Source organism: Excalfactoria chinensis, chromosome 3 (genome assembly GCF_039878825.1).
Source record: "Excalfactoria chinensis isolate bCotChi1 chromosome 3, bCotChi1.hap2, whole genome shotgun sequence".
Taxonomy (NCBI): domain Eukaryota; kingdom Metazoa; phylum Chordata; class Aves; order Galliformes; family Phasianidae; genus Excalfactoria; species Excalfactoria chinensis.
In genome coordinates, this window is record NC_092827.1 from 88841116 (window position 1) to 88865615 (window position 24500).

At 41.6% G+C, this 24500-nt stretch overlaps 1 protein-coding gene across 1 annotated transcript in view; it reads right to left on the minus strand.

Annotated features, from left to right (window-relative positions):
* Positions 1–5243, minus strand: part of WDR26 (WD repeat domain 26) — a 28161-nt gene extending 22918 nt beyond the window's left edge. The window contains exons 1-3 of the mRNA XM_072331832.1: positions 4431–5243; positions 3101–3200; positions 2911–2967 (exon numbers count right to left, since the gene is read on the minus strand). Of these exons, the coding sequence (XP_072187933.1) occupies positions 2911–2967; positions 3101–3200; positions 4431–4777 (504 nt within the window). The 5' untranslated portion in view covers positions 4778–5243. The remainder of the gene's footprint in view (positions 1–2910; positions 2968–3100; positions 3201–4430) is intronic.
* Between the last annotated feature and the right edge of the window lie 19257 nt (positions 5244–24500).

Below are 24500 nucleotides of genomic sequence, written 5' to 3' on the forward strand. Positions count from 1 at the left end.
GGCCTGCAGCACTAAGCCCCTGGTTTCCATGACTTTTATCTTTAGCACTTGGATTGTCTTGTAAAAGCATAACACTGATAAATAAAAACATTTAACAACATCCAAAACTTGAACATAAGACCTGATAATGTAAATACGTGAATATTTTCTGCCCTACAGAATTGAACAAGGCATCCACTGTATTAAATCATGTCACTTAGATAGAAATTCCCTCTCAGTCCAAGAGAGATGCCACACAGGCAGGTGGAGCACTTTACTGACACAAGTCAATAACTTTCTGTGTTGCATTTCTAGGCTGTATACTGTCAGAACTTTAGGAAAACTCAAGTAAATGGGGAAAAAAGTGAAGTGTACAACTGTAAAGTATATTCTAGATTAAAACTATAGATATAGGACATCTAGATTCCCTCCCACGTTCAGTTGGTTTCCCAAGATAGATGTTAAAATATGCCTGAATAGCTTGAAACTAAGCAAAACACTGGGCTAACTTGGAGCTGATATTTTTTAAGTGCTACCCAAGGAAAAAAATTAATTATCATGCTTGACTCAAGTCTGAAGTTTGTCTCAAGACAGCTGTATCTTACATGCTGGAAAAGTAAACATGGCTAATCGTATGTTATGCTGCTAATATACAGCACTCAGTTGTGTTGATGCAAACAGAAATAAATAGCAGACTGTCTTCTCCCCATGCACAAGACTTTAAAAACACATCTAAAGTTCACAAATGGAGAGCAGCCATTTCATCTTCAGTGTTTTCAACTGCAGAATCAACAGCACTTTAAAGAAATCAGTAATTAAAGCAGAAGTTTTCAAAGTACATACATAACCCCTTTACTGAATAGATATTTCAAAAGCAGTTACATATCCCTGTTATTTTGACCAGGTTGTATCGAGAAACAAACAAACAAAAAAAAACCACCAAGGAAAAACAAAAGACACACACACACACATCACATCCTAATTTGTTAAATACTGGGTCATCTAAACTTCAGGTCCTCATTCTTCTTGTATGCATGCATTGAGTCATACAGTATGAGTAACAGATCAGAAGTCAAATCTAAAAATCTCATTTTCTCTTTTTGAATAGTTACTTGCAGTATCATCCTTGTTTGCACTATCCTTAATCAAGACATCTATTATCATTATTAGCTCTGACTTTGCTGCAGTCTGGAATAGGTACAGAGCATAAACCATCTCTCCTTACCTGTAACAGCCTTTTACTAGGTTGCCAGTTGCTGACTACCTTAACTCCTACCCATCCCCTCACCCACATAAAAGCAAAAAATAAGAAATGGGAAAGGAAGTGAGTGAAGGTGGAAAGAATTGTACTTATCCTCGCAAACTAGCACGGTCTTATGGAGAAAGACATAATATTTAGTTATCTGTTTTAAACTAGATGACATTTAGACACAGGAAAACAACTTATTTCATATTTTTTTCAAGTAAAGCTCAGTCTACATCAGTTACCTGTATTGTAACCAGTTTTATTAAAGTAGTTACACACCAACATTAAAGAACAGAGGCATGCTTTCAAAGATGATCAAAATAGCAGAAGACAAGCTTCCCCTTTTCCTCCCTCAAATGAATTTCTTCTGAAAAGTACAGTAATGACAGACACTTAAAAACCTCTCAACTCCCAGAGATGAGAAACATTTAGTACTCCAAAGAAAGTTTATGACTTCTGAAGGGAGAAACACGAGAAAATTTGCTTCAAATGATCACAGTTATATTGACATGCAGTGGTTTCAAACTTTCATCACTTATAGACAATCAAAAACTACATGCAATGCTCTTAAGTATTTGAAGAATAAATCTCCATTTGATCGAGTCTGAAAAAGTAGAAACTGAACTGGTCTAAGAACTTTCACATTTTGGACAGATCAATAGAGCAGAACATAAACTTCTCTGAAACATTCTCCGATGTTTTGCTAAACATCTGTTTTTCCTACTTCACTTCCTGTTCTCTTTCTTTCCCTCCCCCACTGGACAGGAAATAGTCTTGACAACAAATGAATCAGCTAGAAGTAGAGCTAAGCAGCCATCAGCTGATTCCTCACTGTTTACAGTCACCAGCACTTCAAACAGCACTGCTACTTTTTTCTCCCTAAGTGACTTGTTAGTTGTCCTAACTCCATTTCATTAGAATAAACATTTAAGCGCAACAGAACAGGCAGTCTGCAGAGCTAAGTAGTCATTTTTGATCTCAAAATAGAGAAAGCAAGCCAAGAAACACTTTCCTCAAAGAAACTGAAATCATAACAACAGACATTGTAATTGTCAAGTCACAGGAACTGCAAACGTCTATTTCTAGGTTCATCTTTGGAAAAAAAAAAAAAAAAAAAAAAAAAAGCCAGCCAAAGAGAAAAAGCTCCAAATAAAATCCCAAACAGCAACACAAATACATTTGCTCTTTAGAAGCCATCTGGAAAAGCAACAGTATTGTTCGTGTTCTATAGCAGCCTCTATATTCCCGGGATTACAATGCCAACTCTACATTTGCGTTACAGCATCTTTACTTCCAAATTGTTCTTTCCTTAAGAGAAACCTAACTCCAGTAAGTACAACGATTGTGAGAAGGATTCCAAGTTTGAAATCAGTATTCAACACAGGCAATTTCCATGGAAACAGACCTATTTTAGGCCTGTTAGAAGATCTATATTTCATCAGTTAAGTATACTTAACGTATAAATATTCAATAAAACAAATACTGGGCTTAATAATTTGGTACTTCCCATCTCACATTCTAGAAAAGAGTGAAAAGTGAAGATTAGTACCTTTTTGTGATAGCATGCAAACTGCTTAAACGGCAAAGAAAATAAGAACTACGGACAACTAACTCCATAGTGAAAGATCACGCTATTCAACTAGCCCAACTATACAGCTCTGAAAGAGTTCAAGTGTGCCTCTTACCACAATTGCATGCGGAGAATGCACTAAGGCCTTAAGTTCATTCAGGTCGTTCTCTGCCTGCAGAAACCAGCATAAGAAAAAAAAAAAAAAAAAAAAGAAAGAAGTATATAAGGAAGGGGGATTTTGAATTCTCTCACAGATACTATAAATTTAAACAGTGGTTAATACAGTCCTAGAAGCCCTACGTTACCTTATCCCATTCTCCTTCCATGACATGATTGCGGAATTTGGTAGCAGAAGGATGTTCTAAACGACATCCTGACTCTTGCATGAGAAGATCAACAGTCTGGCTGCAGGAGAGATACAGTGTAAAAAAACCCGACCAGTTTCACCCTCACAAATATACCGCCTGCTACGATAACAGTTAACCACATTTATAAGTAACTTTATTAAAGTAAGAACACTACCATCAGATTCAGATGCTTGTCCAAAAGACTATCTCAGTTGCCCGAGACAACTGAAACAGCTGCCTACGTCTAAAACAAGCAGTCAATTAGCTTGAGAGCTTCAGTGAAGTACCATGAAGGATGTGACTTACCAGCCACCAAACAGCCAGCCCTGCATAGGAGATAGACTTCATGAAGGAAGAGACAGACTACAGCTGTTAGCCACTGGCTATCAACCCCTGCTCCCCCCTCCCTGTCTCCCATAGATGAGCACAGAGCTATCCATATCTGCAACAGGCCTGTATTAAAAGACTGGCTCCTTAAAATATAATAAACAAACTCGCAGACCTGCAGCCCTCCCCCCTTTACACTAAAAATAGCTTATTTACTGTGGTGCCATCTATGAACAGTCACGAGTTGTCTGTTGCTGTAAACTTGCCTCTTGTGTCAGGGGCAATTCATTTAGTGTGCTAAGTTCTTTATAATTGACCCAGCCCACTGTGTTTTGAAGACTTGTTTTGCTGTAGCTACGTGAAGGCTTCTCAGGGCTCCTATTCCAGAATCACGATGCGGTGGTTTGAGCCTCACTTACAAAGTGAATGTTGTGATAGAATTGTCAGATTCGCCTTCCTTCCGTGTAAAATTATTTCCCCTATTCTGATTTTAAGAGAGAGTCAATGCGCTTGCTCCTAGCCTACAGGATTGTCATCAAAACACGGGGCTGAGACCTTTGCCATTGGCGAGGATGAAGGTTTGGCAGCAGAACACATCAGCCAGTTTCAGCCGAGTTCGGTTGCTGCCAGCAGACAAGTGAAATCTTGGAGCTCATCTGCGAGAAGCCTCCCCCCCACGCCCAGCCGCGGGCTCCATTACGCGTACCCGATAACTTCTCCCCTGCTAACACGTTGGTATTGATCCACCTTATCAGCGAGCAGCCCGGCTTCCATATTGCCGTCCCTTCCCGAACCACCCGGGCCCGCCGAGCGGAGCGGCACAGGGAGCACGACGCGTTCCGGCTCCATTTTCGCGAGCCCTCGGCGCTGCCCTGGCACCCGTCTCCCTTCCCCGCACCGCCCCGGTCCGCAGAGGGCCCATCCCCGGCCGCCTTCCCCTTCTTCCCCCGCCGCCACTTACTTGAGGCCCAGGCCGTGGAGGTGCTGCCCGATCAGCCGGATCACGTCCTCGTCGGACTGCGATAGCCGCTTCTTCTTCTTCAGGGCGCTGCCGCCGCCGCCCCCCAGCTCCGCAGCGGCCGTACCGGGCCCCCCAGCGGCGGGCACCCCGTTGTTGACGCTGAGGCCGCCGGGGCTGCCGCCGCCGCTGTTGGCCGAAGGCAGCAGCCCGTTGGCGTGGGCCAGCTGCTCGCCGGCGGCCGTGCCCGCCGAGGCCTCGCCGTTCTGGGCGCCCAGACAGCCCAGCTCCGGGCCCTGCGGCGGCTGTTGCTGCTGCTGTTGGCCCCCTCCTGCCCCGTTGGCCTGCATGGCGCTGCCGCCGCTGCTCGTGCTGCTGCTGCTGCTGCCTCGGAGCGGGGCGGCGGCGGGGGCGAGCCCGGCGGGGAGCGAGGGGGACTGGGACAAGGTGAGGCCTGCTCTGCCCGCGGAAGCCCCGGGCTCTCCTGCTCCCTCCGCCGCCGCCGCCGGGGAGGCCCGGGCTTTCTTCCGCGGGGGCGGGGAGGCTCCGCCGGTGTCCGAGTCGGAGGAGGAGGAAGCGGAGGCCAGAGTTTCCTCGCCGAGAGCGGCCGTGGTGGGAAGCCGGGGGGGCGAGGAGGGGGAGGCGGGGGGGCGGCAGGGGTGAGGGGAGGCGGAGCGGGGCCCTGCGCCCCCGGGGGTCCCGGAGGCAGCGCCGCCGCCCGCTCGGGGCTCCCTCTGGCGATGGCGGCCGCCGCTGCCTCGAGCCCCCGCCCGGCAGCCCCGGGCGCCCGGCCTGCTCCGCTCGCTGCCTGCTGGGTTTGTCTTCTCTCAGCCCAGCTGCAGCCTAATGGAGTCCGGGCCGGGACGTCACAGGAAATTCCTATACTGCCCCCTACACACACTTCCGCCGCCCAGGGCTGGGGGTGGGGTACGGGCCCTATGGGGGACGGGGGTGCCGGTGGGGCAGACCTCGTCGCCGCCCTCTGGGCCTCTTGGGCGACCGCTGAGGGGGTGGGGGTCGGGGTCCCTCAGCGCCTCTGTGAGGGCTGTAGGTGCCTGGAGGCACGTCGGGGGCTGTGCCTATGCTGTATGGGTTGTGCTCACTGCTGTCAGCCCTGCAGCGCTGTCTGGAGCGGAGAGGTGCGAAGGTGTGGGTGCTGGGTGTGAGGCCTTGATCCTGTCATGGTGGGCCATCCTTATCACACAGTGGGATGGAGAAGGGCTGCCGGAATTTCCTGAAGCAAATATGGGATAGGGGGTTTGGGGGTATTATTAGGTTCCATCTGGAGTACTGCATCCAGGTCTGGGATCTCCAAACCTGGAAAGATGTGGAGACATTGAGGAGGGCTCAGAGGAAGGCCACAGAGGTGATCAGAGGGCTGGAGAACCTCTTCTACAGACAGGCTGTTGGGCTTGAGCGGTCTGGAGAAGAGAAGGCTGCAGAGAGACCTCATTACAGCCTTCAAGTATTTAAATAGAGGTTATAAACAAGAAGGAAATCAGCTTTTTACATGAATAGACATGGTAGGACAAGGGGGAATGGTTTTAAACTAAAGGAGAGAAGATCTAGATTAGATATCAGGGAGATGTTTCCCCAGAGAATGTGGTGAGGCACTGGCCTATGTTTTAAATAGCTGCCTAGATAAGTTATGGATGCCCCATCCCTGGAAGTAGATGGTCTTTGAGGTCCCTTCCAACACAAGCAGTTCTATGGTTCTGTGATTATGATTTTGGTTATTTGTTCTGCTTTTTAAAAAGGAGAGATACTCAGTGAAGTAGCGTCCTGCCCAGCCTGGTCACTGGTACGGTTCAAGTCTAGTCACAATAAGTGTTAGCTCCAAAGAGGAAGAAAATGACATTTTTGCATACCTGTAAGTGGTGCAGAAATGCTGGGGCATGGGCCCACCCATCAGGATAACCTGTCAGAGGAGAACGGGTGCTTTGGGCTTGTCTTTTTTCATCCCCTTCCCATGCAACGGAAACTGGAATCTGCAGCCAAGCCTCTGGTGAAAAATCATGAGACAAATAAAAGATTGGTGTTTGAAAATAGTCACTTGAAATAATACGTTGTATGTTCTTTGGTTTTAGAGTCTAGAATTTTCAACTTCTTATTGAAATTCTTATTCTTATTTTCAAATTTCTCTCCAAATCCTGAAGCAAAATTAACTCTTTCATGACTAAAAGCTGAAGCGAACATGTAATGGTCATCTTTCAGAAGCCACGGTTTTGAGAACACTGAATATTGCCAACTAACGTTAAAATGGTGAGACAACTGTGCTGTCTTTGGAGTGCAAATTTGAAGAAGCCTGACTGAGGGAAACCAGCCCAAGACCAGTGTAGAAGTCTGCAAAGAGATAAAACCCTCAAAAAAAGTATTAAACTAGATAAGGTGAGTGTGGCAAGGCACTGGCATCCCTGGAGGCATTCGAGGTCAGGTTGGGTGGGGCCCTGGGCAGCCTGAGCTGGTGGGAGCAGCCCTGCCCATGTCTGGGGTTTGGAACAGGGTGGGCTGTAAGGTCCCTTCCAACCCAAACCATTCTATGATTCTGTAAGAAAAGACTGCATGGGGGCAGTTGAAGTAGATACTATAGCTAGGCCTTGCTCAGAGATCTCAAAAGCTGTTTAATTGTTAGCAGCTGGAGCACTCTTACACCAAAGGGAGAGTCTGGAAAAAGCTTTGTTACACAGAGTCCAGCCCAGGTGTGGCTGTAGGATTAAATTCAATACTGAGAGGAGTGTTCTGGCTTTGTATCCTGTAGCTCACCAGCCGCTGCTGGAGAACACACTGCTTGTGTTTTAACTACTTCAGCACTGCCATATCTTGTCTCATCTCCATTCTTCTCTCTCTTCATCGTGCTTGAAGTGTTATTTTTTTATTACTCTCATTCTCTGGTTGTCACCACTGAATCTATAATTGAAAGATTTGGGCAAACATTACAGGAGCAGCACAGAGCCCATGGAGACACCTTACAAAGCAGTATGAGTGTTTTCAAGAGGGTAAGGTTGCCCATCATTCCTTCCTGTTCACTGTTCTGGTGGTAGAAGCCCCTTCCCACCATATCAGTTTGTGCCACTGTTCCTCCAGCTGCTTTAATCTGCCACGTTGCTCTTGCACTGCCTATAAAGCCTGGCCTTTCCTCATCAGTCCTTGCTTTGATCACCTGCATGTAAGCCTGATGCTCCCACACACCAACTTCTGTACTATGTCAATCACATTGGAGGAGTTGGAGGGAGGGAGGAAACCGATGAGGCTGTGAAGAGTACATCTGTGATGACAGAAGCGAAGAATCCCTATACTGTAGCTGGGTGGTGATATATGGATAAGCAGCTCTATATGCCTATTTGTGGTAGGAAATATCTCAAGGAGTAGCAACATGCTTCACTCATTTCAATCAAGTATTCTCAGGATGTAAGAGTAATATTTGAAGTTGAACATAAAATAGCACTTTTAAAAGGTATGTGTTGCTGCACTGGTCACAGTGAGGGTTCTTAACAGCCCCTACCCTGCCACATTTCCTTCCTTGGGGAATGAAATATCCCAGCAGAAACACAAAGAGCTGGAAGAAGAAGCTTGGTGTTGCTGGAATGGCACAGGCCCTTGGCTCCTCTGCCAGGGACGTAATATTTGAAAGTTTCTTGGTGTTCCAGGTGACATAAAACTATAGAAGGAGAATGATTCAGTGACCCTGGTGTGGAGAACATGCCTCAGTCCTAGTGCACATATAGAATGTTCCAAGAGAGAACAGTTCCTACTCTTTTCATCACCTATGGCTTTCCTGTTCACCAGAAGAGGATTCTTAGAAGCAGATCAGTGACCCTTGCTTCCTACATTATAACAAGGAATATGAGACCTGAGAAAGGGGCAGTGACACTTATCTTGGGGAATCTTTCATCACCTGAACCTTGATTTGAAACTTTCTTCTATTCTACATCCTTGTGACACACAGCTGATTTACTGGAAATCCAAACAAGCCTGCAGCTTTTTGAGTAGTTAGACAAATCAGTGGTTAAATGTAGCATCTCATTTGTGATAGAGGACTTTGCCATAACGAGAGTCATCCATCATACCCAGACCATTCCAGATTTCCCCAAAAGTAGGGAATAAATGCAAAATCTCGGCACTGAAAATAGACGAAGTTATAAACAACCAGAAGAGGGATTATAAAGAAAAAATGTAGCCAGCCTTAAAGGCAGTTGTCACATTATCAACCATGTTACTGAAGTACGGTATGTTTTGCTTTTGTGGATGGGGCAGGAAGCCCAGATCTGAATAATAGGAAGGAACTCTTTCATTAAGGGGCAGTGTTTTTTTTTTTTTTTTTGTTTTTTTTTTTTGTTTTTTTTTTTTTTTATGGTAATCATAAAAATCTGCTTAGACAGAGCTGAAATACTACAGAATATTAGAAAGAACCTTGGAGAGATGGATTAGTAGTAAAGCTGCACGATGAAGGTAATGAACTGTTTGATTCCTCCAATCAGACGTATGTGTGTATACTTAGAAAGGGACCTTAAAGATCAGCTGCTGCCATCTTCCCCCTACTTTATGCCTCATTTTCTTCTGCACCAAATTTGAGGTTACTGGAAGTAAACCCACTAAAAGCAAAGAAAAAAATGAAGGAAGAATTGTTTGGAACAATGGTATTTTCCATGGCACCAACAAAATAAATGCTTGAACAGCACCTATATGCTTGCAGTTTTCAAAAGAAGAGCTGCAGATGAAAAACAGCCACTTTTCTAGAAAGCCTTCAGTAAACAGAGGATTTGTAACTAAACCACAATATGTGATTCCATCAATTTATGCAGAGGGTGGTCAGTATTTTAGTGAAGGAGTGAAATCTGGAAAGCCAAAGCTGGTCTGGAGTAGAATCAGAAGTAAAAGTTAGGTGCAACAAAAAGAGCTTCTATAGAAACATCTGCAGCAAAAGGAAGGTGAAGAAAAATGTGTGCCTGCTACAGAATGGTGTAGCTGACATTGTGCTATAGGGCAAGGAAAAGGCTGAGATACTCAATTCTTCTTTTGTCTTGGCCTTTACTGGGAGAAAACTCTTCTACATCCCACAAGTTCCTGTGGCTGGTAGCGGAGCTTAAGTAGAAAGGGATGCTAGGATCCACTTGAAGTCCACTGCATCACATAGAGCACTGAGGGAACTGGCCTCTACTATTGTGTGCTCACTCCTTATGATATTTGAAAGGCTGTGGTATTTTGGAGAACACCACCAATGATTGAAAACAGGCAAACATCATGTCTTCAAGTTCAGTTATATTTGGCCCAACCTCACTGACTTCTGGATTAATGAACTGGGGGGAGAGCAGAAGCTGTCATTTAAGTTCGATTTTGTTAAGGTTTTTGATGTAGGATCTCCCCCAGTAAACTTATAACTGGGGAGGTATGGATGGGGTGGATAGACTACAACTGGGAAGAACTTGCTATATCATCAGGCTTGAAGGGTATCTTCTCAATAGTTTGAAGTCTCAATGATGCCCTCTTAGGAAGAATTAGGGATCAATACTGGAATAAGTCCTGTTTCACAAGTTCATAATTGACTTTGGACAATTTTCTGTGTGAGACTGGTCAAGTACTGGTACAGGTTCCCAGAAAGGCTGTGAAATTTCCAGCCTTGACATAATCAAAACGGGACTGGACCAGGCCCTGAACAACCTTGTCTTACTATGAAAACTGCTAGGGGTTGAAGGAGTGACCTGCAGAGGAGCTCCCTCAACTTTAATTAGATTCTACTGATAGGATTCTAAATGTGCTCTCGGGAAGAAACCCTGTGGCATGGGGAGCAGTATCAGCGTCTCAATGAGTGTATCTCAGGGTTGGTGATACTGTATCCTAAAACTTCAGTGCTGGCAAAGATGAGGGGATTAGTGCTACTGTTGTAATCTATTATATATAAAGTAATCACACTGTCTCCTGTCCACCAAGCCATGCGTATTATACCGATTATGACCTCTGCATTCTAATGGGCATTCACTCCATGACATGGTAACTAAAAAAAAGGGCCAGAAAGTGCTGAGGATTCTATATAGTATGGAATATCCTATTAAAGACAGGATCCATTGTATGGTCAATACAATATATCATATAAAGAATATAAATGTCACAGATTTTCTTGTATTGCTGTTATCATAGGCATCTTTCTGGTTGCCCAGTGTGCCCTGTATTGGGACAAGTCAGATTTAGCTGTATGAGCAGATGGAACATGCACATCTATGCAAGAGGTAGGAAGCTACACTGGTATTTACTGTACAACTTCTCTGAGCGTATACAGAAAACAATATTGCATATGCTGTGAATCTGACACATCAGACTTGCTTTGCATGCATGATTGATGTGTCTGGGACTACCCTAGATATCAGCCGCAAAATCTGGCTGTGTGTACTGTGGCATATCAGTCATTTTGAGATACACCAGAAAGTTATTTGTAGCCTGGATTTGGAAAGACACTAGGCTACCACGTCACTGCCTCAAAGAGATGTTTCCACACTTGCCAAGCAGCATGCTTGGACATTTTTTTTTTTCATGACACCTCTATGTGCATAAATGTTAATTCTAACACTGACTGAATCCCATTCTGACTACTGTGTACAAGGAGAGCTGGCATGTATTACATGGAAAAGCCTAGCAGTGATTTTGTCCTGTGGAGCATTCTAGGGCCATTGCTTAGGGAGTTTCCTGCAGTCTGTTTAGTGCTTAACGTTAGTGTGTAGATTTCACATCCAGAACTCAGATGAGTTATTAGTGTTTTTGTGCAAGATTAGATTTATCATTCTATTGTTGCAGCTATTTTACTTTTCCTACTTGTGGGCCTCTCCCCTGCCTTTAACTTTGTGCTGGCTCTCAAGACAATTGTTATTTCAGGCTTGTTATTTGTATCTGCCAACTCCCACATGACTCCTAGAGCCTAACCCTGAGTGGGGTAATGCCACACTTTCTACTGCCTTGCCATTGAATTATGCCCTGCCTCTCCCAGAATGACACGTATGGTAGTTCTTTCTTCTTTTTCTACAGGGTTATATTTGCAATGAGCTCTTACACCCGGTACTAAGAATTCAAGACCAGGCATGTTGACTGTAGTATCGTATATCCACTCACAAATGAGCAGAGAAGGAAATTATTACGTCATCACCAGCAGATTACATCTTAATGTTAAGATTGTGAGTAGTTCCTTGGAACCAAGGGATTACTTATTATTACTGTTCTTTTCCTTCTTAATCAGGAATATAGTTTTCTCAACTTTATGTTTGGAAAAGAAAGTAAACCACCAGAGCCTCCTTACTTGTTTTGGACAAGAGGTTAAAGGTTATTGACGCAAGAATGTTATTGCACTACTATTCAACTGTCCTTTGTTTTAGGGGAAGTCACTAGTTTTTGCTGCAGCTGTATCTTTGCTTAAAGGTAAGCTTTGTGCACAAGTTTTGACAACCTTGTTGTTGCAGATTATTTACCTTAGAAATAAAGAGCCATGGAGTTACAGAACAGAATGATTTGTGACTTTACATGCCAAGAAACCTTCACCACTTCTTCTAATCTTTAAATGTTTCCCACTGCATCTGCTCTGACAGTACTGCTCACACTTAAGGCCTCATAATGTTTCAAACAGCTATGATAATAAAGAACACAAGACACCAATTACCCAGCACAAAAATTCTTCCTCTGTGTACTTGGAGAAGAGAGTCATTCTAGAACAACACTGGCCTGAGCTGCAGGATAGGGAAGCAGAGTCATGATACAGAAGCATTGCACAGTACTGAAGTCTGATCACTCAGCTCTCAGAAGGGTACTCACACAAGACCAAAGTTCTTTCTGAAGATAACAGCAGGCTGTAAGATATTAAACACATATGATCTGATGATCTGTGAACATTATATTATGTTTTCCAGAAGATCTGGTTAATATCTTTGTCCAAAGGCTCATAATACTTTACATTTTTAATTTTTGTTTTGGTTTTGTCCAGTTTTGTTTGTTTGTTTGTCTTTGACAAATATATTCAAGCTTTTGGTCCTAAAACAACCTGGTTTCTCAAAAAGCAAAGATAATGTTCCCTAAACTTTCTAGATTACACGTATCTTGTTTTGCTCTGTTTTCAGTAGTGTACAGTCTGTGGAACACAGGTAGACACACTTTTTACAGGCTAAACTTTAAGGTGACTAATATTAAGCTATTTGAACCTTTACCTTATGAATAATATAGTCATTTCAAATACATGCAAATTAAATCTTTATGCTTTGGTGGCTTCTGTTTTGAAGAAGAGCACCATGAAGGTTTCTGAAGCACAGCATGGGACAAAGGCATGCTAACCAATATTCATTTGGCAGTATTACTCATTACCAGTTTGACTATTAGGGAGGATACTCTATGTATTGCCATTTCTATTTTTATCTGTCACTGCATGATGATACAATATAGTCAATTATGCCTGCAGTATACTTGAATTCATTCCTAGTTTTCTATAAATACCAGTGCTTTCTATTTAAGCATCTCCCATTCAACAGCACTCCTTCAGAACACCACATCTGAGAAAGGAGTGTGTCCTGCTGAATCTGTGCAGTGCTGGAAGCATGGTGGGAAGTGGTTCCAGCTGGAAGATTTTCAAAATCAGGATCAAAGGCTTGATCTTTTAAATATTGCAATGCACATGTAGATATGCTTCCATGAGTTGTACTATTTGTCACATTTTCCCTGTTGGAACTTGGTGCTATGAATTGTAACAAACCTGTCACCTGGAAGCACTCAGCTATTGCTGTATTGCACACTGTGAGTACTCGAAACTTCACAGTACATTCTGAAATAAGCTCCGAAAATAAAGGCTCTCATCCTTGAAGCTAAGAGAATCCCCATGTGCTCTTCCAAGTGTGGTGCCAAAGATATGTAGTGCCACTAACAAAGCTGAACTCACTGAGTTCCATTTTGCCAGGAGCATTGACACAAATGCAAAGTAGGTAGTTTGATGAACATGCTTTGCTGTTATTGTTGTAGCAACAATACTAACAGGAAAACTGATAGCACTTTGTTTTTAAAATAACATACTTCTTGATATTCATCTCATTTAACTTTATACATTTGCAAACACCTAGCCCATGCTGTTTTTCTAGTCATCCCCTGAAGATCTGGAGGAACATGCAGGGGTGATTCATTCCAGTTGCTTATCTTATGATGAGATTAATCACTTTCTGGTGCACCACCACAGACATTATGGGGACCCTGGCCCGTCTGTATTAGACTAAATCACTAACTTCTAGGTCAGTAAAGCTAAAAGAGGTAAATTCTGGCCTAAGTTCTATCATTCTGTTCATAGATTTGCAAATGCAAAGAGTGTCATCACCGCCCAAAGATGCCATTATGTCATTGATAGTCTCAGTAAAGTATGACTGTAACATTTATTCCCTCACTACTGGGAGGCCAACCTTTGGCTCATGAACTGCATGTTGATCCCTTTGTTGGAGCCATACTGTCACACGACTTCTAGGTGAACTGACATCCTCTGTCTGATTTCTCTTTTCTCTGGTAGAAACAAGAACAATGACAAGTGTCAGGTACTCCATCCTGGAAGTAAAGTTTTCACAACAAAACTATAAAATACACCCTTTTGTTCCTTCAAACCTTTTTTATTTTAAATTAATTTTTAAATTTAAGAGGGCCACTTACCCACTTACACCATAAGAGATCCTTGAAGTACTACATTTTCAAGGCATTAGTTCAGTTCTGAGAAAAGACTTAGGAAAATCTACTTAACTGTTAAAAAAGCTTGACCATGCAGGTACCTTGGAACGTCTATCAGCATACTGAGACTTTGTTGAAGTCTTATGGGGTATTTGATGCTAAAACGTTTTAAATTTGTCTTTTCACATAGAATGAATGTATTATTCTATTACTTACCTTTATCATTGACTAAATATTAATATTTAAATCAATGCTGTTAACAAAATATTAATACTGCTAGTAAAATATGTGACAACTGTTGTGCGAAACATAAACTGTTTTTTATATGTCCTACAGTTTATCACAGGGATGACAATTTTATCTATACCACTCAACATCCAATGGTTCTATTGTTTTACCTATGTAACACCTATAAACATTAATTCAAATAACAAATATCTTAATGTATGACATTATGGACATGTGATCTGATTTTTTTGTCTACAATTACAGTAAGTTGAGGCAGATTCAGATTGTCAGCAGAACTATTTGCATACTTTGCTTTTGAAATAAGACCTCTTGAATAACATTACATAGGTGGCTATTGGACTATCAGACAGTTTCCAAGCATAATAAAAAATATTTCATATTTTATTGAAGCCTTCTAGCAGGCTTGGACTGCAGAATTTTATGTTTTCCATGGTAGTCCTTAGAAAACAGCACTACTCCACATTTCAAAAGGGAGAGTTTTCAGAAGCAAGGCACAATAAAGGGGGAAATTTTGCTGCTTGCATAAACTTAATCGAAATAAGACATAGAAATCACAACTCCCGTGGTATTTCACCTATGCTGATCTATGTTTTCTCTTCTTGATCAGCACACTTGTATCAGTCTTCTCATTTCTAAGGAGGTTTTCAAGTTCAACCATAGATTTCATTTGTCATTAGACCGGATTTTGGTTTGTACAGATCAGGGTGCAAATTTTTCTTTCAGTTGTTCTAGAGATTTTCAAAGGCAGGGAAGAGCATTGTATTGTTATGAGTGACACTGACATGTAAATAAATAACACTGAAACTCAGCAGAGTGTTAATTAGAAATTATTGTTGTAACCTGACTGACCTGACTTGGCATTATGGTATCTTGCAAAACTGGCTTTTTATTCCTACACGTGCCTGATTTGTTTTTGTGATGAGAAGCTAATGATTCCATGGACTCATTTGGCTTAATCCTGCTTTCCTTCCACTATGGAAATTTTATGTGAAGAAGAATAAGTAAAATCAGAATGAGGGGCACTGGGTGTGACCCAAGGTGACTACTCCAAATGATACTTTGTGTAGGTTTCTATGTTAATGTCATATATATGATATATTGGGTCTGTTATTTGTTTACTTTCTTATTTAAGTTGGTTTTGCCCTGAAAGACTAGCTTGCACCTGTGTAATTCTTCATCACAGAAGGTCCATTGAAATAAGTGAGTATTTTCTTGAACAGTGTAATTGAGTAGTAACAATGAGATCCAGTTTATTGCAACTTCTAATCACATTGCCATTCTGATAACTCCGCTGGGAAGAGGGATGGCTGTGTCAAACTGCTTTGAAATCCCACTTAAAAAGGTTCCTCAGTTAAAAGTGGCAGATCTTTACATCTGAATGTCCTACACAGAGATCAAAAAGCTATTACTTAGAGTCTTAAAAGTGAGATTGTCTAACATTTGGCATACTCCTCACTCCCGCTCCTCTGGCCTGTTGGCTGGGGCAGACAGTGGGAGCAGTGGGAGCAAGGCTCTGGCACTCTCCTTCCTTCCCAGTGCTGTCTGCATTCATTAGCTGGGGTGGAGTGCCTTGGTGACACACCTATCCAGCATCTTGTTTTGGAGTTAGCTTGGTAGGAGTGTGGTGCTGAGCTGTGCTGCCATATCCTCCATTTAACTATAGGTTTGTGTGAGTAATTGGTCAGGTAGCTGAACCAAAGTTATTCAGAATATGGAGCATGCGTGACGCAAAAAGCAAACAGGTGCAGCATGACCCCACACTGTGGCCAGTGCTATTCAGTAGTTGTTAGCGTGGTTTGACATGTGTGGTTGTAGGCAGCACAAGAGCATTCCCAACACAATGCATCATATTGTCCTTCTTGTATCTCACATTTTATTATTTTTAATTCTACAGGAAGTGGGGTTTTTTTGTTGTTGTTGTCTTTTTTGTTTGTTTGTTTGTTTGTTTTTCATTTCCACTGCAAGGTATTTAGCAGTAACAACCACAATCCAGCAACACGTCACTTACAATATATAAACACAGCACTTCAATATCCGTTTGCCAGTAATCCCTAAAGGACTGGGCAAGATGAACCCTGTTCTTGTGGATTTTTAGTACAACGTTGGCATCCATCTTTCAAACTGTGGGAAATGAAGACATAATTGAGAAGGAATGGAAAGGAGAAAAAGGAAGAGAAATAATGGCACTGTGGCGTGAAGGGAAAGGGCAGAAAGAAAAAGTATGAATCAGAGAAGCTTTTGGTAACTGGCTTTGTTGCAATGATACCATAGAAAGAGAAAAAGAAATTCATAGTTAAATCACCAGGAATCAGTCCAAAATCTCCAAATGTGTTGCTGGTACTTGCTGACAGCTTTTAACTTCAGCTGGAAGAAAGGAGCCTCTTTCTTGACAGAATAAAAATAATAAAATCCATAACATTTTCCTCCTCCAACTCAAGTGAGTGGTATTAAGGGAGCAGCTTTCAGCCAAGGACACTGGCCTGAGTCCTTTTTGGTTACAGTAGAGGATTTCCAGCTGTATTTTAAAACACCATTCACCTCTTGTGTCTGAATTGTTAATTTGCAGTGGGGTCACTTCTGACTTAAACTACTGTGAGGACGTTAATGGTCTAAATAACTGCACCTGCTATGTTAATGAAAGCATGCATAATAGCTGCAGTAATTTAGAAAATCGGGCATTGTGTTGGGGTGGGGAGGAAGACAGAAGTATATAAGTGGCTAGAACTCAGAAAATAGAAATATAGACTTAAGATTGCTTGCTACTTTACTGCCACAGAGTTATCAGTGCTGCTAGTACAAAGCTTTCAGTATTTTAATTGCTGTATTCAGCTCTGCAGCTGAGTCTGCTGGAGGGTAGAAGGGCTTTTTGATCGAGGAGAGAAAGAATTGGGATTATGTTAATGAAAAAATATTCTTGATTTTTTAATTTTTTAATGTATTATTACTATTATTTACTTATTTATTTTTTGCTGGTAATGTTTTAAGATTGTGAGATTAGTTCATGACTGATTTCTGGCAGAAGATAGGCAATCAGCTTTCCCTGAATCGTAAAATAACTGGAAAACAGGACTGGACAATTCTCTCTTGCAAATATATCAGTATGTTTCTTGATAAATGTTTATCCAACCTGTTTTATAAATCCTTCACAAACTCTTCAAGCAATCTATTCAAGTCCTTCACTATGCCTACTCTTAAAAAGCCATTTCCAACTTCTAACATAAAACTCCCACCTGCAGTTTACATCCATTACTTCTTATCTTGCTCTACTGGGCAAGAAGAACAGCTTAATTTTCTTCCTCCCTGCATCCATCTTTTATGCATTAGCTAAAGCTTGCATTCTTCAAACTGAATCCAGTGTGGGCCTTTTTGTGTACGTTTGGGCTCAGATGAAAATAGGCTCAAGGAGAAAACAAGAAAAAATATGTTTCTTGCTGAGACAGTTGTTTTAGCAATCAGGGATTAAGGGTCTGAGACAGAGCAGTACAGAGCTACAGGTTAGAAATGCTGGGCAGGACAGGAAGATTTACTTAAGACAATATGAGACCCCAAACACACTGCAAAAGAGAGAAGCTGATGCCTGCTATGTGCTACTCATCTCTTATGACAGTGCTTGTTTGGTATTTTGGTCTCACCTGCCCATGCCTCAGTCTTGAACCTGTCACCTGTGTTGAACCTGATTTTCAGGAATTAAATTAGATCTCTGCTTTCTTTTTGAGTTCTTTCAATTTCCAATATAAGAGATAGGTTAAAAAATAAAAAATTAGGAACTGAGAAAACTTGAAACGTTGTAGCAATTTCAAGTTGCCCAGCTAGTAGTTACAGAGATGGAAGAGCTGGAATTATTCCCAAGCTCCTTCTTTTAGCCCACAAATGTTGAACTCCAGTATATTTCAGGAAAAGCCTTCCTCCTTCTTTCTTTGTTCTTCCTTCTTGACATCTTATGGGATCATCCTTGGCAAAGATCCCCCAAACTCTGTTGTCAAAGCAGATCCCAAACATAAGTCTTTGACTGATCTCATCACCCACCCCAGACCAATACCCGTCAGCACACACACTGCTGGCACTTACCAAGCCTCATATAGACACTGGTGCCTCCCAACCTACCTGCCCTGGCATGCTTTGGCCATCCATCATATCTGTTCCCAGGTGCCCACAGCCATGAGCCCTAATTGATGGTATTCACTGAGAGAGTACAGAGCCTGCACTGAAGCTCACATAGTTTAAATTATGATGCTAGTCTGTATATTTGCAAATAATTTACTTTATATGTTGTCCACGGTGCTACCTACTCATTGGATGTAGGAAGCAACTCTTTAGTGCTTCAAGGATAAGGTCTATACACTGATGGGTGAAACCAGCCCAGCACATACACTCCCCATCCAGTGGGATCCTTGGTGGGGATGATTCTTGTTTGTCCCTTTGGAGCTGACAGATGAACAAAGACATGGACCAGATCACCTGATTTAAAGTTGTGGTCTGCAATCTTGAATAAGCACTGATCACAATGGAGACACATTATCTTTTCTACATTGGAGACGCAGATAAAATGAGAGCTCACATTCTTCTGCTTGTTGAATGATTCTGAGAGTTGGGACCTGAACCACAAGACCGTACTGTCAGGTATACTTTCCTTCAGCGAATGGACCTCCTGAAAATGGAGAGGAAAAAATACTCTCTTATCAAAGAATTTTTGAAGAGGGAATTGCTCCCCAAGCCCATGGAATTTTCTCATTCCATTGCATCAGAGGAAATACTTCACAAATACGCTATACGGTAAGATCTTACTTCTGGACTAAATTTAAAAGACAAATTTCCATTTTGGTGTATTTTCAGGAAGAACACTGTATTAACTCCAATGGATTTTTAATTTCATTGAAGAAACCATCTTCTAGTCTTGGAAGGGGGATAGTTATTAATATTATGGGTGCAGTAGTTGGTGTTATCTCTTATAATAAGGCTCAATTTTGAGTCTCATACTGGAGAAGTCGTCCAAGCGCTGAGTTTACTGTTGATAACTGTGACACCCAGTGGTCATCAAAAGAACCAAAAACCATTGCAGTGAACCAAAAGGCAGCACAACTTACTGAGGCTTGCATGATACATTTTTGCTTTTAAGAGTAGTACTCTCCCTCAGTAACATGTACACATAGTGAAAATAAACCGCTTTAGGAGTAGGAAGATTTTAATCCATTTAGTTTTTGCTACACCATATTTAGCACATAGATATTTGCTTTTTAATATCTTGTGAGGATTAAGTTACAACTCAGATAAAACATGCTAGATGACATTTTAAAAGTTGTTTTATAAAATATTAAATGACTTTTAATTCTTATTGGCAAGAAAATAGTGCAGAACCCAGGAAGAAAATGGGACTTTGTTCCCCCTCCTTTGTTAGCCACTGACTCATTGTGTGACTTAGAGCAAATTGCTTGTGTGAATGGTTGATAAATACTTCAGTCAGCATGTTCATAAAGGTACAAGGTGTAATTAATATTGGTCTAGGAGGTATTCAATTCCAATAATTTATGCCATTTATTCAGGGTAGAATACATATTTATGCTCCAAACTGTAATATTACTTTATGTGCTGTGTCTTAATGCAGAGCACTGGATACAGATTTAATCTCTTATGTGTCCAATAAGCTAGATATTCAGTTCTATTGTTTCTGGATCACTGAATATAAAACATTAACTATAGTGACAGGTTTTAAATAAAGTAATACCATGAAAATTTGTAATATCTAATTACAGTGTACCAACCATCACATCCATGCTACCTGTATTGCTATATCTGTTGTTTGGGAATGCTGTTTGGAAGCTCCTCCTTGCAGACAGGAAGAATTACATAGCAAGAGGAGCAACATCAGAAAGTACTCAGTTATACAACTGAAGATTAGACAGCTGGAAAGTCAGTTATTGCCTAGGGCCCTCTTCTTGGCTGCATTAGTTAAGTCTGCAGTGAGTGCATCAGAAGTGTTTTTCAGCTCCTGGAGTGCATGTGTCCTGTCCACAGTCAGGATCTGGATGACATCTGAGTTCCCACCAGTTATTAATTTCTACTCTACTCAGTTTATGTGCAGAGAAACTCTGACCAAAGAGGGAACAGCAAGATAGTCTGGCAGTATGAAATTTTTCTCACCATTTTTTCATCGGTGATGACCACAAATGTTTCACAGATAGTGGGATCAGATGAAATAAATGCATAACTGTAACCAGAGTGGTTAAATACTGAACCTGAGACAAAAAAAAACCTTAAAATGACACCACATATTGGAGCTTAAAATGAAAAATAGAGATTTTTTTTGCATGTCATTACTTGGGTTCCTTTAAAACTTTGCAGCTCTAGTTTCTGAACTCATTGATGTATGTTTACGAGCACACAAAGAACAATTTCTCCCTTCTTTCAAAAGCTTACAGTCTAGACACACCAAAGGCAGCAACAGCTACAAGAGAGAACTCCTGGAAAATGAAATATCACTTCACAAAAGTGCAGTGTATACTATATAGGCTAAGATTATCACCTGGTGTTCTTAACTGCACTGTGAGTAACAGAGTGATTTTGTCTTCCAACTTCTGGTAAGAATAAAGGAATGTGACATAATGTTGTTCTAACAAGAATATATTCTGATACTTACTGATGTATAATGAATATATATATATATATATATATGCAGTTGGTGCAGTGCTGGTTCAGTCTCCAGAAGCAGATGATGGATGAATCTTTTGTTCTTTAAATTAATTCTAAAGCAGGGATGTTTGCTATCAAAATTGGTTTTTGCTCAGCACACCCCCTCCAACCATTCTATACTCAAATCTCCTGAATGCTGGCTCTGGGCTGTAGATAAGCCTTGTTCTGTTATATTATATATATTATTTTATGTAGTATTAAATGATATTATAAGCTCCTGTTCCATTTGTATTACAGGTAGCTCCATTTGACTATCATTTGTTTATTTTATTTGTTTCTTTTATTTTCTGCTTGTTTGTTGTTGTTGCTTTTTCACATAAAAAATAAATACATTGATTTTAATCCTCATACACTGGACAAATCACTTTAGAAAACAGTTTGTATTCTACTTTATTTACAGCACTTTTTGCTACCTGGCATAAACAAAGCCTTAGGTACTTTGCCATTCCAGGCTGGATTTCCAACAAGTGTAGTAAGGGTAAGATCTTTTTTTTTTATATATTAAGAAGTGGTTGGTTTTGCTTTTTTCCTCTAGTTTTGCCACTTACAGTGTGCAAATCAACATTTTTGGATAAGAGCAGATACAGACTATGTGCTAGCTGGAAGATGTGTGTTCCAGTACTTAACTCATAGGGAAAAAAGAATGCTGAGAGAAGCATGAAGTCTGACATGTTTTGATATTTACCCAAGCTTATGTGTTTGGGAGACCATGAGTGGTGATATATTTAACCCTTTGTGCATACCAGGTCTGGCAATGCCCAGAAGGAGAATCTCCTGATAACTCTTCCTAATTACCATGATGTAGTAAGCCAGTGGCTGATGACACCTCCCTGTTGTCTAACTGAAGCCAAATGTTTCAGTTGCACACAAAAATATCATAAAATACACTTTCTTCCAATGAAGCTGCACCTCTACTGATTAGCTGGTGCCCTGAGGCCTAGTGATAGTACGGCCGTCTGCCTCAAAACTCGTGTTTTCCTCTTCCACACTGCCCTTCTGCAACAAACCAGTGTGCTGCAACTGATGTCTGCTGGATGCACACGTTCATTTATTATGTCATTCAGAGAGCAGATAGAAAAGGTGAAAGAAGAGAGCTTAGGACTGAGAAAATAAAGCTGAAAGGTGACTGCGGGAGCAGCCCTGAAGCTGAGAGCAGGGTGAGCAACAGCTCTCTGCCAGGAGATCAAAACAAGTGGGTCCACCCTCTTAATCTGCTTCTTGCACAATGCCTGACATGGCTGCGTGTGGATGTTTCACTCTGAAAAGGGGTGAAGAGAGGACAGGCTGCTGACTTACACAACAGTCCAAGAAGATAGACGTAAATGTTGGACTCAGCCCTTGCAGAGAGCTCACGGAGTAAACAGCAAGTACGAGCTGATTTTGTATCAAAATGCAACACTTAACAATTTCCACGTCAAACTCATGCCTTCTGCTGTTTTGAATATTGATTTGTAAAAATAGTACGTGTAAAATGCAAAACGAGATTTCTGGGCTCTAGGAGTGAGGAAAACTTTTAACAATATGTTTGTTTAAATAGTGCTGCAGCAGACGTAATACAGATTGTACCATCTCACTGAGTCTCAGGAGTTCAAGAGTTGAAAATGTATTTTTAGGACCGGTATATATAAACAAATGTCAGAGAAGATGGATACATTCTTTTTTTTCTTGAAGCTCCAAACCCTCTCAGTGCCAGCAAATCACAGAAATTTCATCTTGTTCACCAGAAAGCCCTTCCAGATCATGCCATGGCTTGTAGTGTGCATGTCAGTCTGAAAAGCTTTCCAGTGCAACCGAAGAGTGAAATTGTGATGTGTTCTCTGCCACACACCCACCTGAAGCAAAGGGTAGTGCCATCCTATCACCAATGTTTTCCGTGCCACTATTTCGCCAAAAGACACCTCACCATGTGTTCAAAACAAGTCTTAGTCACTGTGCCACAAATAGGAGTTCAATTAATTCAGTGCTGTACACAGACTTGTCTGGAGCAGTGCACTGTTAGATTCAGGAAACTATGAGGAGAGTTATAATGCTCACATGTGAGCATTACAAAACCCGATGGAGAAAACACAAGACATGTTTTTTGACAGAACTTTGGAACGATCATTATTAATCAAGAAAGGATCTTGTGAATTGTAAATACTGCCGGAGTGGAAGTTGCCAGGGAACACAGGCACTGAGACGCCTGTGTCAGCAAGGCAGGATTGTCCCTTTTCTAAGCTATTTTTATGCTCTTTTTATTCTTTTCCCTTTTCAAGCACAGATACCAAAGGCAATAAAAAAGCAATACACTGAATGATTAATCACTGGGACTTTACTGAGCAATCCTGTTTAAAGAGAAATCTTTGAGAATGAGCACACAGAGTTATTGACTGTTAGCCTGCAGTTGACTGAAAATAGAAAATCACATAAGTGGACATCCTTCCTCAAGAAGCCTGTCTGTTGCTCTGCAGAGTCTCCAATGAGGCATTGTAACTTCGCTTCACCATCTCTTATGTTGCGCGGTGTTCCAGAAGTACAGGAAAGAGGGAAGAAACCAATGGAGAAATATAAAATGATAGAGATATAAAAACTAAGCTATTGATCGCTGTGGGATTTCAGCCAGCTCTGCTAGAAATGTGCTGTATTACGTTGGACAAATCTTGCACCGCTTGGCACCTCACACCTTTATTTAATTTAGATTTCATGATTAGCCAAAGCCAATCTAAGACTAAACTGCTGCCAACAGGTGCGTTACTCCCCCTGCTTACATCACAAAATAAACTGATCCAGCAGAACACCAGACCTGGAGGAAAAAAAGAGAGATTAGTTTTTAATGGAGTCTGGGAGTTAAACAAGACCCGTGTGCCACCAGATGGTTGCTGCTGCTAACAGCATGAGTGGCCTGGCAATGAGTAGCAGGAGGGAAGGTTAGGCCCCAGTGACGCTCAGTGGGCAGTCCCATTCTAGGTCATGACATCTACTTTAGTACACTACAGCAGCTGAAGCTCCAGGTCTCTATGCTGTTCCCTGTGGTGCTCTTCGTAACTCCTGGAAACTTCACCCAAACAATGCTAGGGCTCCCGTTCTAGCTTCAGTGTGTCTTTGTGCACGGCTTTCTTAATTTGCCCTATGGGGGCCTTTTGTGTAGTTCATTAACAATACTTTTCATCGGTCTCTCTGACAATAGAAGAAGAGACAGCAGGGGGCACCAGATCTGCATAATTCCATTTAAATGACAGCATTCACTAAACTGCTAATAGCATTGACATTACTGCGCATACTGTTTTAGACCTGGAACTCCTTTCTAACCCAGAGGTTTTTTAAGACGCCTCTTAGCATCTCAGGAGCTACAGCGGTGAAAGAGAGCTGAATTTCCACATGCCGAAATCTTGGCCATGAGCAGACCTTCTACCTGACATTTGTCACCCCATTACCATCACTTGTTTCCTTTCCCTACTTCAGTGCTCTAAGCTGGAGGTCACACCCAGAAAG